Source organism: Thermobia domestica, chromosome 14, assembly GCF_964235325.1.
Source record: "Thermobia domestica chromosome 14, izTheDome1.hap1.1, whole genome shotgun sequence".
NCBI lineage: Eukaryota > Metazoa > Arthropoda > Insecta > Zygentoma > Lepismatidae > Thermobia > Thermobia domestica.
This window is the reverse complement of record NC_137467.1, coordinates 139301415-139315403: the sequence shown is the minus strand read 5'-3', so window position 1 is coordinate 139315403 and position 13989 is coordinate 139301415. Positions and strand designations below refer to the sequence as shown.

Below are 13989 nucleotides of genomic sequence, written 5' to 3'. Positions count from 1 at the left end.
AGGTAATTCGTAATCTGCCTAGACCGAAGTACGCTTTTGATACTATAAGTTTACATCCTACACATCATGAAATTTGTGTCAAATGTGACATAGTTACATTACTTTGAAGAAAGATGAGAGTTATGTTTCAATTACATAACATAAGAAAAAGGTTTTGCAATTTTGTATAGCCACAGGCAATACATTACCTCTAAACAGAGATAAACAAAATTATTCGTATCCCTCCACTGTTCAAAACTATGATTGGCTAATGATGCATCACTCCTACTTTCGTACGGGGAGGATACACATGCATTTTCACAATCCTGTGTCGTGCGGAATACTTGCAGCAGAAAATGAAATCTTACGGCGAAAAAATCCTTTGAATTTCGTTGGTAAGCAGAACTTATTAAACATTTAACACAAATTGCTTTTCACCATCACGTAAAGATTTAAGTTGTCATGTTTTACCATAACACTAGTGGAACAAGGATTCGTGTCAGCTATCTTTCCAACGTGATAGCAGTTAAACATACTCGGCAATCCTGATTCAGACCACATACAAATGAGACCACATACTTTCGCTTCGAACTTCCAAGAAATCAAAAACACAAGTAAAATGAGTAAATGCCCCACTGCAGTATTATTAGATAATCTGTATTTTATTTTTGTCACGTATAGTAATATTGTAGTTTTATATTCGTGTTTCGTATTAAAAGTGGTGACTATTTTGCGGAGCAGTACAAACGTGGGTAGGTCAACACCAAATCAATGTACTTTAGTTAAACGTAACTTTGTTTATTACGGTTTAGACGTAAGGCCAAACAGATAGTTCAATATAAAGTAAAACCGTTACTTTCGCTTTGCTGCATACCGATATGTATTTGCTTTCAGGACGATGACTTTTACTCATCATTGTAATGATAATTTAATCAAGTTTTATAGTGAGATATATAACTGAGATAATGTTATAATAATAATAATAATAATAATAATAATAATAATAATAATAATAATAATAATAATAATAATAATAAAGTCAGAATAGATGTAACGATACCTGCAAACAGACCCGACATCACTATTATCAACAAAATGAAGCAAGAAGTAACCGTCATAGATGTAGCGGTACCATTGATTCATAACGTACATACAACATTCAGTACGAAAATAAGCAAATGTTATGGCTGACGAAATCAAAAAGTTACGGAAATGTTAGAAAGTTACAGTAAGGCCAATCATTATTTAACTACAGCAATTGTCCCTAAAAGTACAGTAACACAAACAGATAAAAGCATAACATGGTCAGAAAGTTCTTTGGAAAGGAGAACTCTTCAAATGTTGCACTTGCCAGACACGGCTGTCAAATTGTCAAGCTGAAACCAGTTTAAACCGAGATACAGCAATAATAATAATAATAATGGATGTCTTTACATAGAAAGTTTTTGTGTAGATATTATGTAAGTTTTTGTCTTGCATGTTATTTTTTTTTCTTTCTATATTTGAAGGTCCCGTAAACATAAGTACAAAAGCCAAATTAGTTGCACCTGGAATCGTAGCACCTGGAATAGTTTCTATAACATCAACAGAACTTTACTTCGAAGTGGATGAAGAGGACCCTGAATACAGGAAAGTCGACAGTGAGGTAAGTACTGCCTACTGCATGATTTCTTTCTTAGTAGTAGTAGTATTTATTTGGTTTATATTTGCAGCTATACATTGTGAATACTTACTCTTGTCACAATTTTTGCATCATTTTACTTATATATGATGCCATGCACTTTGTATTTCTGATTTCTTGGAAGTTTGATATCTCATTTGCATGTGGTCTGAGTCAAGATTCTTAATAAAATACACTGCTGTAGTTGAAGAAAAATCAGGAAAAAGCATGAAACTTCCTACAGTGTTCAGTCTTAAAAGAACTGGGCAATAGTAGATTTCGCAGTTAGTTGTGATCTCTCAGGACAAGGCTGCCCACTGATGAAACTTCAGTTATCTCGGTAGAGTTATGCCAGTAGCATATGCTGATTTATCAGCGCAAAATTGTCACGCTGATGGAACTTCAATTACCTCGGAAGAATTGTGACAGTAGCATATTCTGATAATTTATTTATGTTTATCTCAGTTGCCCAGAACAACATCTTAACGGCAATGGTAATCTCATTACAATAAGTATTTTGATATTTCTTAGCGCTTACACAATTGTTGAGTTGGTTTGAATTTGAGTAGCGTCCCTTTCAGCAACGAGGCTGTGTGAGACGTGGACCTACTGATTAACGTGTAATCCGAACCACATGAACTCTCGCTGGGAATCGAACCCGGGTCTCCCACGTCAAAGGTGCGTACGCTCTTCTTACACAATTGTATATGCAATATATTCACTAATTATATTTATAAGTCAATTGAATATTATAATAGATGTGCAAAACGGAATATTTACTGATATATAGAGTAATAGGGTAAACTGAGGAGTTGGCCTTCCATGCTACTAGATGGCTAACTTCTCTGTGAAGAAAATGTGACTGTCAGCAAACTCTCAATGTCCCAGTTACAATCTGTGCTGCACTTTGAATATGCACTGTCTTCCACAAGACAAATATTTGAATTTGAATTATGAATTCCGCATAATAAAAATAAACATAAAATGAAAATAAAAACAAATAATCAAACAAAGCACTTACTTCTCGGACTCTCAGTAAATACTGAAACTCACAATTGTAGGTGATAAAAATTTTAGCTTAGAAATGCTACATAAATTTTGTAGTAATCTGTTAGAAGAAAGAAAAAAAATCGTTAGTTTTAATGTGTTGATTTTGTGCCTATTTAGAATTGAAAATTTGGATGTTGTGAAATACAAATGAATTATTGAATTGTAATGTTTCACAGGTAAGAAACTCGATAAACAGGAAATATGGTTTACTGAGAAGTTAGTTGGAAACTGTTAAAGATTGTTTCGATCTGTTTGCTTATATTCTGGTTCAGCAGTGGCATACACTGAAGTTCACACGTTTCCGTATTCGTATTGAACCGACTGAATTTCCAAATCGGCCAAACGAGAGGAAACCGCCACAGTCGCCGCCAGCTACCGACCAATTGCTCTTATAAGATATGTATGTACGCTGTTTGAATATGACTTTCGTTCTTTTATACTCACTACTGAATTTGCTTGTAGCTTGTGGTTAGCGTACGCGCATTTGGCGAGGAGACCGTGAGAGAGAGAGAGAGAGAGAGAGAGAGAGAGAGAGAGAGAGAGAGAGAGAGAGAGAGAGAGAGAGAGAGAGAGAGAGAGAGAGAGAGAGAGAGAGAGAGTGTGTGTGTGTGTGTGTGTGTGTGTGTGTGTGTGTGTGTGTGTGTGTGTGTGTGTGTGTGTGTGTGTGTGTGTGTGTGTGTGTGTGTGTGTGTGTGTGTGTGTGTGTGTGTGTGTGTGTGTGTGTGTGTGTGTGTGTGTGTGTGTGTGTGTGTGTGTGTGTGTGTGTGTGTGTGTGTGTGTGTGTGTGTGTGTGTGTGTAAAACTTGGGTAAAAATGCCCCACTTTTTCATTATTACCCATTTTCCACTCCTGCAATCGCGGTGAGGTTGTGGAATTTATGATCAATTAGAAGATTGATGTCTTGTTTGTAATATCTCGAAAGACAATTTTATTTCAGTAAATTTAAGAACTTAAATAATTTACAAAAACCTTCAAGTGGGGCATCTTCGGCATGCATGTGGGGGTAAGATGCCTTAGTTGCACAATTTTTCAAAATGTCTTCACAAACATCATAGTAACTATGCTTTTGTACCACTAATATTACTAATTTTAATTTCTACTAACTATCCATCTAATTATAAAGAAAATTTTCAACAAAATGATAAGTATTCTTCATGTATATTTTCCAAATCCGTTTGTAAACAGTGGTTAAAAATAAAAGAAAAAAGAATTGTAGACCTTACATATTATCATCATTTGTTCATTGTTTTCAAACTTGAATCCTTGCGACCACAATTAATGCAGTGAACCTACAGCTTAAACCCAAACCACCATAATCGTTCAAATTTTTCTAGGCGTTCACACCGGGAATCGAACCCGGGTCTTTGTGAACCAAAGGGACATGTACTAGCCACTAGACCAGAAAGGAGGACGGCTTTCTTTTAATATGTAAAAACCTGCTCTCTGAAAAAGTAATGCCTCACCTTATAACAAGTTGCTAGCTACAACACTAGTACACCTATGATGATATCTGATAAATTAGTGGAAATGCTCTTCACTTTGCAATGAATGGGAATTTGATTCACCCAGAGACTTACCTTTTCAAAATAATTCAACCAGACAAAGGAAGTTGTGGCAAATCAAGTGTGTCGCAGGACCCTCCCCAAGGATATTTTTTAGTACTTTGAACAACCTTCATAAATATTCAGCTCTTACAAATGGCTTAAAACTCAATCTATGCACATTCTTTTGATTCAGTGATGACAATTCCTTTAGAGCCGTTTTCCCTTCACAAGCTTCAGAATTTCCCTTTTCCGGACAAAATTTCCCTTCATCCAAACCGTTCAAGTGCTGTATTTAGTAAACGTATTTTTAATTGTTTTCGCTTCCACCCCCTCACCCCAATCTTATAACCACATACAAGCAAATACCTGACAGCCTTCCTTTGAGCTTACGCAGAATTTGAACTTGATTTGTTGTTTAGGTATCTAAGGCATCGCGATAGAGGAGGGGAAAGGATATGGAAAGGTGTAAATCAGGACCTATGTTAAAGGTGCAATCTCTGCATTTGCCTGGTGTGACTGAGGAAAAACCCTATAAATACCTCGGTCAGGACGGACAACCTAAATAAATGATAAAAATATAAAATAAATATTAGGTAAATTTAATTTTTATCCTAGATATCATGATAGATTTTAATATTAATGTAACCTAATATTAAGTATATATTTGGTATGTACTTACTTAAGAACAGCACTCCCATATTTACTGAAACGAATACGAACAAAGAAAACTCTAGCTGCTACTGTCTTTGGCTGTACACGAGGAATGTTCGTAAGCACAATACAGAGTTTAGAGATGCGGAATTCTTAAGAATTTATAATTCTGTGCCCACAGTTACCAGAAAATTTGTAAACTTACACAAACACACACACGCTAATGACCCAGTATTCGCCCATATATACATATTTACATTCACGACACGCAGATTTTCTTCTCTTACATCGATTAATCCTCTTCACAATCAATTTTCTGGTTGGGAAAAATATCTTCTGATTGGGAAAACCAAACTGTTATAATAGTTGGAGTGATAATTTAATTGAGAAATATTTCATCTTATTGCATTGCATTTAATTCAACAAGAGGAAGATTAATTTTGATTAAAAAAATTTTAAATAAGCATTGTTGTAATGTTTCGAATTTAACTGAATATGTTGATCGATGTGTAATGTTGATAAATATTAACGAATGCAAAGCAAGATAACTTGTGAGAATTTATATGAAATATGTGCAACGGATTATGTTTGGAATAAATACGACGTTGAATATATACTGAATTTTAATGAGATTAATCAGATACGTAAATACATTCAATCTATAAATGATTGAAGAGAGGTTCAAATTTCCCTGCAATATTGAGAGATTACAAGGAATTTCCCTTTTCTCCAAAATTTACTCAAAATTTCCCTGCGCCAAGGGAAATTTCCCTTCAATTGGCATCACTGTTTTGAGTCAGCTTGTGTGTGAAGTTCATTCAGTCCAATATTCATCACGTAAGGAGCGGAGAGAAAAAAAAGTTTATAAATAGAATATTACATCATTGAAAGCAGCAACCCAGCCAGGAGACCAAGCCCTTGCTCCAAACGGGAATTTCCCGTTTGCTTTTGAGTGGACAATTAATTACAGTTATTACAGAACAATTAGTATTTCATATTCAAACCAAAAATTGTTTAAAACGTAACGAACGTACAAATCCTTCCAACACGTTATAAACTATTTGTCCCGAACAGAAATCTTAAACCTTTAATGTTATAAAGTGGGGCATCTTTACTTCGATTTCACTGAGACAACTTTCCCAATTTTGAAGCAAAGACGCCCTAGTCGACCACGTAACATACTCATGGACGCAGAAACACAACAAAACACATCAGTGTTTGTAAAAGACTGAAGTTCTTAAGCAATTATGTTTTCTTCATGTACTTCTATTTAACTACCGTCAAGAGGATTACTACGTTTCACTCTCTCAAATTATAGACACTGAAATAAGAGTAACTTAGCTTTGTGAACAGGCCTAAACAAAAGCAACTTCTTTCTCCGATACAACTTCCACATTCATTTGCTCAAAACTGTGTACCCTTTCATGCACAAGGCAAGTGCTGTGACCACAAGTCACAGGCCTTGAGCAATTCGAGCAGGGGCGTCTTCACTCAGTGGGGCATCTTTACCCACACCTGATACCATATGAACTTGGGAGCTTGATTTCGCCCTCTCCTTGACGAAATTCTGCGTACGCTACTGACTCAGATTATGGAAAACTTTCTCAGTAACTGTAATTTAGGATGCATACAAGTCCCGATATATCAGAGAGTGTGGTTGTTCCTGAAAGCGATATGCTTAGTGTCACATTGTTGACGTCAGCAGTATTATGCTGCAGATGCGAGTTTCTGTTCGATCTACAACACGGTGATGCCTTGTCACTCTCCTTACCTTCACAGCATTCCTCTGCAACATCATCTAACTTTACTTTGTCATAATATTAGTCAAACGATACAGGTTTGTTATTCAAGAAAAGATATTGAATATACTTTTGCTACCAACTCATTCACCTTATAAATCCAGAGTGTATGTCGGTGGCACTTAAGTCCCCTTTGTGGATACAATTCGTTTGCAGGGTGCGATCTTCATTCACAGTCTGAAATATTCTTGTCTGTTAATTTTGAATTCCATCAATGTTCTTTCCAATCGGTGCTACTTATGTTCAACCTTTAAACAACAGTCGAATACGAGCCAATGTAAACTATGGTCGTACTTTCTCGTGTCTGTTGAAGCAATTGGACACTTCATTGTCTGGCAGTGTTGCCAATTTTGGGGAAAAGTCTCTAAACCTAGGGGATTCGACTTACAGTAGCGGCAAAAAATGATTTTTCCGATTAGCGAATTTTTGGTGATTTTTGAGTGGCAATTTGGCGACTGACTTACAAATCTAGCGACTTTGTGCTGCGAACAACTTACCCTGTAATCAAGTGCTATTAGCTCAAATTAGATACCGTAGCCTATATGTTTATTTTTGTTTTGTTTATTTTTATCAGCGCAGGTATTAACATTCTGGAAAAGTACATAGCATTTATTTCTATATTCCTTCTTTGATTACTGTTATCTCTTGCCGTCTAACGGGAACCAACTCCAATCTTTAATATCTTTTCATTTGCAGAATTTCCGTTTAGTCACAAAATATATTAACAATAGCAAGCTGATTATCTGTAGAAGCGTAAATAAAAGTGGTGTGTAAGATTTTTTTTCTTTGTAGACTTTTACTTTCCTCCGTTTTTTAAAACTCATTTTTGATTTTGTTGAAGTGAAATTGGTCGTAAAGTTTGTATTAAAAGTGAAATGATTGTTAGTTACATATGAATCTTTCATTTGCGTTTTTGTAGCGTAGATAACACTATGGCTTGAATTGATAATCCCCTAATATATATATATATATATATATATATATATATATATATATATATATATATATATATATATATATATATATATATATATATATATAAAAGAGAGACGAAATTCCAGGAGTATTTTTTTTTAGCGATTTTACGCCCAAAATTGGAGTTATTTCATCTCCTATTTAGCGATTTTTTATCAACTTTTTGGCAACACTGTTGCCTGGGTATCCTTTTAGTTACCGGTACTTACCGTTGCTAGTTCTGTTGCTTGTTGGTATATAGAAGGAAACAAATTACCATTAACCTGCCATCTTGGGAGATTTTCAGAATTATGTCGTTCATGTGCTTTATATCTCTGACCATCAGAGATTATTTTCACGGTTGTTCCATTTCTTCCCATCATTGTTTCACTGATTCTACCATTTCATTTACATTTCGTTTAACATCAATTTCCTTTAGCCCATGAAACGAAATCTTTGTTTTACGTCCCATGGTTATTCCATGTAAACTAAAGAAGACTGTAGTGAAGAAAATGAATGAAATGGTGGAACGAAGAAAGTGGGGGAAACGAGAGAACCCCGAGAAAACCCATACACAAGGTTGTCGACTACAAAGCCCATTTCGCGCTAGTTATAATCGAACGAGTGACCAGCGCAGCAGGGATGAACGCTGTACCTCTGAGCTACCGTAGCTCCCCTTTAACCTATGAAGACTAATAACATGATATTGAAGATTTCATTTTTCTCATCTAAAATATGCTTATCCTAATTACTGTACAATAAGCATTAGTACTTACTATCTTCCGTTCACCCAAACTTGAATGTACTTCAATTTTCTTGCTGTTTGTCACCAAGGATAAATGTAAACTGAAGAAAAAACACCACACTTTCGAATATAAAATCACCTGCTTCCTGTTGCGTAATTTCAAAGTAGAGATTAACTTGTAAATAACTTGTTCTCCAATACATATAACAATGGCACGTGGACTGTCACTATAGAAATTCACTTACTATTGTCAGTAGTAATTAACAACACTGAAATATTGTTGATGCTGTGGTTGTCAATAGTTGTACAGAATTGTCATTGGGCGCTGTAAACGCTAAGTATTGGGAAGCTTCGCTTTCATTTGTTATTCAATTTTTACTATTTACAATTCATTACTTTTGACAATTTTTACAATTCTAATCTCTACTGTTTTTCATTTTCAATATGTTCATGCGCCGCTTATCCTTCCTTATTACGTTAACAGTGTGATAAACAATTATATTTAAAACGAGCAAATTCGGCCATCTTGGCACATGCCATTTTAGTACATATTCCTATTTCAAACAGTTTATTTAAAACAAATTTAGTGAAGCAGTCCACAGGACACTAAGGCCGGGACTTCCTTTATAAATCTCCCGTAAGGGAGGTAACTGGAACTGGAATATGTATTTCTACTGTGTGAATAGAAAGGGAAGGTAAACTTCTGATCGTTTTCATTCCCTGTGAATTACCTATGAAGGAAAATCTAATAAAAAAATAAGCTAGTACTCTCAAAGTTGTCACTCCTCGTTAGTGAAAATAGTTATCAAACTGTTAAGTGTAGTTTTAAGTTATAGGATTGTGCCCTTTAGATTAACAAGAGACGAGAAATAACTATAATATTACTTGAAATGGATCAGAATAGTGCTCTGGTTTGTGAATGTCTGGAATCTTTACACCCTTTCATCCCCCTATGGACCGTTCCACTACCATAAATGTGAATAATTTATTACGATCAGATATACAGACATTAATAACCGTTGCCAAAGAAATTTCTAAAGTTAAGGTGATATAGCTTCTCAACGATTGACGCATTATAGTTACCACGTCCTAAATTGAAGCCTGACTATTAACAGCATAAAGGGGATCACACAAATCTTTGCCACGATGTGAAGAATGATGTTTCAGCAGTGATGTCGTTCAAATCATTTAAGAGTTTAGCCCACTTTAGCCACACTTGGCATTCAGTTTCTTCTTCAGTAAGAGCTCTTCTGAGAGCGTTATTCTAACTTTATGTCAGTCACTTATGTTGTCGGAAGTTGCTGGTGTAAATATTTTACGTTTCCGTTTGTAAATCAATTTTCAATAGTTTTCTTCTTTCTTCGTGAACTTTTCTTACAATTCACTAGTTTGAAAAGGTCATAAAGATTTTCTGTTACTTTGCTGTAAAAATCAAGAGAAATTTTCGTGTAGACTAAACTCGAAGACTTACATAAACTATAAAAAGTATAGGTTGCAATATTGTATACTGATAACCTGTCTACTGAAAAAAAGTGGTATTTTTCGTTCCGTCAAAAATGTGAAACAAAACTACAGTAGTTTTATAGCATTTCTATATTCATTTTAATTGCCGTATGATATCTACTACCGTGTGAAAGGAAACGAAATTCAGATACCAAATTGATAGTATGTTGTTTTCACTAATTCCATTGACCAATTTCAGTGACGTATAAAAATGCACCCATTTTCGCTGTAGAAATATCTATGTAGAGAAACATTAAAACAAGGAAAGGGTGGGAGGCGTATCATCTTCACTCTTATGACTACTAAAACCGAACGGTAAAAATTTACTTACTTCCGCTTTCAGTATTAATCTCCATAGAGCAAAATTATATGAGACAGGGAAAATCGGTTTTTCGGAACCGATAAACTTCCAGTCAAAACAGAAGTTATAGAAATATGATAACAGCACTTATGGTTTCAATGTTGATCACCATAGAGTAAAAACGTTTATATATAGCGATAAGTGGTCGTTTGGAATCGATTCAGCTTCTAAAAAAGGTACCTAGTCATATCATAAATACTGACACATGTTTTGAGGCAGGGTGTACATCCAGTTTTTAAGGTCGGTCAACCCACCTGTGGAAGAGAGTGGAGTGGGTCATTGTGAGTTGGGTTGTCAGAAAGTAAGTTTGTTCGTCAAAGTGTAGCTATGGAGTGGAGTGATTACAAAAATGGTGTGGCAAAAATAGCTCTTCGTAGTTTGTGTCAATCAGCCCCCGTGATATTTACAACACTTAAAAAGTGAATATTAGCAAATATTTCGTGTATCGGACCATTAAACGATTCACGGATACTGGGACAGTTGCCTATCGCCCAAGGCAAGGCCGCCCATGCAGCGGCGTAAGAATAAAAAATTTAGAGCAACCAATGGTGGCCTGTATTAAGAGAATTTTCTGTACGAAAGCAGTCAGTGCTTTCTCGTGAGCTGAACATTTCCAAAATGTCAATGACTCGTGTGTTAAGAAGTGACTTAGGGTTGAATTCATACCGGCGAAGTACAGGCCACTTCCTCAATGCAGAGGGTGATAAAAGCAAAACGCCTATTACAGCATTACGCAAACAATGGACACAGGGGAAGTCTTTTCACAGATGAAAAGATAGTCAACATTGAGGAAGCTTTCAATCTACAAAATGACCAAGTGTATGCTTCAACTCCCCAGGAAGCTCGGGAGAAAACCCCGAAGATCCATAGGGGTCAACATCCGACCTCAGTCAAGATTTGGTGGGGAGTGGCGTATGATGGCACCACCAAGCTTCATTTTTGTGGAAAAAGGGATTAAAACGTCAGCCAAAGTGTACGAAAATATTGTTTTGAACTCTATTATGGAACCTTTGAGTGACATTTTGTTCAGGAATCAACATTGGACCGTCCAACGGGATTCCGCACCAGCCCGCAATGCACACTCTACCCAGGAGTAGCTCAGGAGAAACATCCCGGACTTCATTGCTCCAGATGATTGGCCTGCTATCAGCACTGACCTCAACCCGTTGGACTACAAGTTGTGCTCAGTGCTTGAGGGCATGGTCTGTAAGAAGAGCCATGCCAGTATTGACACTGTGAGGCTTTCCCTGATCGAGGCAGTGGCGAGTTTCCCTATAGAGACAGTGCATAATTCTATAGATGAGAGGACGCAGAGACTTAAGGACTGTGTGAAGACCAAAGGCGACCAATTCGAAAAGTAATTGGTACTATGTGTTCATTAGACTTGTTAGTAACCTATGCAGTAGGGATATCAAGGTATCTTTAACACTTTCATAATAATTCACTTCCAATGTTGTGTCAGTATTTATGGTACGACTAGGTACAGTATATCTTCACCCGCACCTCTCGACTGAAACCAGAAGTGCTTAAAATTTGCTGTTTCTTACGGTTTCAATATTGATCTATATAAAGCAAAAACGGTAAGAGATAGCTAGAAGCTGTTTTTTGGAATCGATTCAGCATCTCAAGAATAGAGTCGATTTGAGTTGATTTCGAGTTTAACTTCACTTTCAAAAGCGAGGCTATATGTGATGGGACCTACTGATTAACGTGAAATCCGAACCACATGAGCTCCCTCCGGGAATCGAACCCGGGCCCCCACGTCAGAGGTGCGTACGCTAACCGCTTAGCCACGAAGGAGCTCATCTCAAGAATAGATTCTATCTCATTAGTAACCCTCTATTCAAATAGGAAATAGTATGAATTAGCTATTTCCGGTGTGAACACATTTGTCTGATAAAAAAAAAAACTCTTGGCGTAACGGCCCGATTTGTGGGCTGAGCCGCTCCACGCCATCTATTAACGATTGATGGAACTACGTCCAGCCTATCGACGAACGCGTGGTCAGCGCGCCGTATCGCTAACCGGCGTATTGGAAGCTTTCTAGATCTAGTGGCTGTCACGTCTTTTATTCACGTGACTCCCCAGTTTGCCTCACGACACTGGATGTAGACCGAAAATTGGGAAGCATCCGCCGGGAATCGAACTCGGGACCATGCGGACATGAATCCAACGTTCTAACCACTAGACTACGGTGTCTGATGGCTAACGGAAAACTAAGATAAAACTTCAAGTGAAAATGAATGGCATAAAAAAGATTTTTACGCCGCTTTGACCAAGTATCTCACCCGGAATCGAACCTAACATACAACCGATGCTATGGACAGGACCCGCTATTAACGCGGGCTCCAAACCCTACGGGTAGTGTTTGAATCTAGTATAGTTGGTGAGTATATAACCTAGATCATTATGTAAACTTACCCTTACAATATAGACCGTTTCCCACCGCATTATATCTCCTCCAGGAGAGCTGGATATAATTGTTATTGCCATCTGACCTTAAAAAGTATCTAATCTTTACGTATTTCCTTGTTGTCTACAAAATGCTATTATTATTACTGTTGTTATTTTCTGCAGTGAAATAACAATTGCTTTTTCATCTTGCTGTTTCATGTAGTGACAGCTTGATTATATCGTTAGCTTTATCGCTTTTGGGGAAGGGGTACCTGGATGCTATTCCATTTACAGTTTCTTCTTTCTGTTATGACAATAAGCCTTACCTGGTGATGGTCTGTAAGATGACGTCTCTGAGGAAGCACAGCTTAGAAAAAGGACTCAGAAAGCATCTGCGGCCTCACGTTTTATGAGTGAGTACTAGACTGACATTTATCTCCTTAAAGAGAGCTGGATTACAGTAACCCAGATTGCATGCTCGTGGGACGTCATCAACGGCCTTAGCCTATAGATGTCAGAAATGCGCATAACTATAATCTTATTCCAGGTATGACTATCGTACCTAAAACAAAGTGCTGAGAAAAGTTGTTTTATGTCTTATCGACTGTGTTATCATTAGTAATCACACCCTGAATTATTATTCCTCTACTACCGCCCGTAAATACGTTATACTTATTCCTTCATATGTAGTGTGCTTGTGCTTGCAGATGAAAAACAATATGCTCATAGGAGCGATGAATTCAGAAAGATATACCTATACTAATCTACAACTACTTTTTAGTAACATATCTTTTGTTGCGGTCACTGCGTTACGCAGGGCCGGCGCTAACAATTTTGCCGCTCTGGGCGGTACTATCACATGCCGCCCCTTTAATCCGCAAACCTTATTTTGACAGAAGACGTTCAAGTGTCACGAAAAAGATCCCCCGTTTAAAAGCATGTATGAAATGGAAAAGTAAACAAAAAAAAAAAAATGAACTACTTCTCTCGAATGCTTACGTAATATTTGAGGGGCCACGGTGTCTGAGTGGAAGAGTGTTCAGCTGTGGTGCATGTGATCCGTGGTTCGATCTCAGCTCGCGCCAAGTGAATTTTGTGATGGACAAACACCGTGTGCGTGGGTCCTCGGAGTTCTCCCGTTTCCTACCACTTTCTTCATTCCACCATTTTCATAATTTCTCATCATCACTGTCTGCTTTAATCTAGTCGGCATAATCGTGGGACGTAAAACTCAAAGATTTCTTTTTTTTTAAATTTTGCTTACATACTCCATACATCACACAATATTTAGTATGCTCGATTTCGCTGTGTACCTGTGATGTACAGCAGCGCATACAGAAAATAAAATA

At 36.9% G+C, this 13989-nt stretch overlaps 1 protein-coding gene across 8 annotated transcripts in view; it reads left to right on the top strand.

Annotated features, from left to right (window-relative positions):
- Positions 1 to 13989, top strand: part of rg (A kinase anchor protein rugose) — a 1617632-nt gene that overhangs the window by 926160 nt on the left and 677483 nt on the right. For all 8 annotated transcript variants that reach the window (XM_081738911.1, XM_081738906.1, XM_081738912.1 and 5 more), the window contains one exon: positions 1488 to 1624. In XM_081738911.1, the coding sequence (XP_081595037.1) occupies positions 1488 to 1624 (137 nt within the window). The remainder of the gene's footprint in view (positions 1 to 1487; positions 1625 to 13989) is intronic.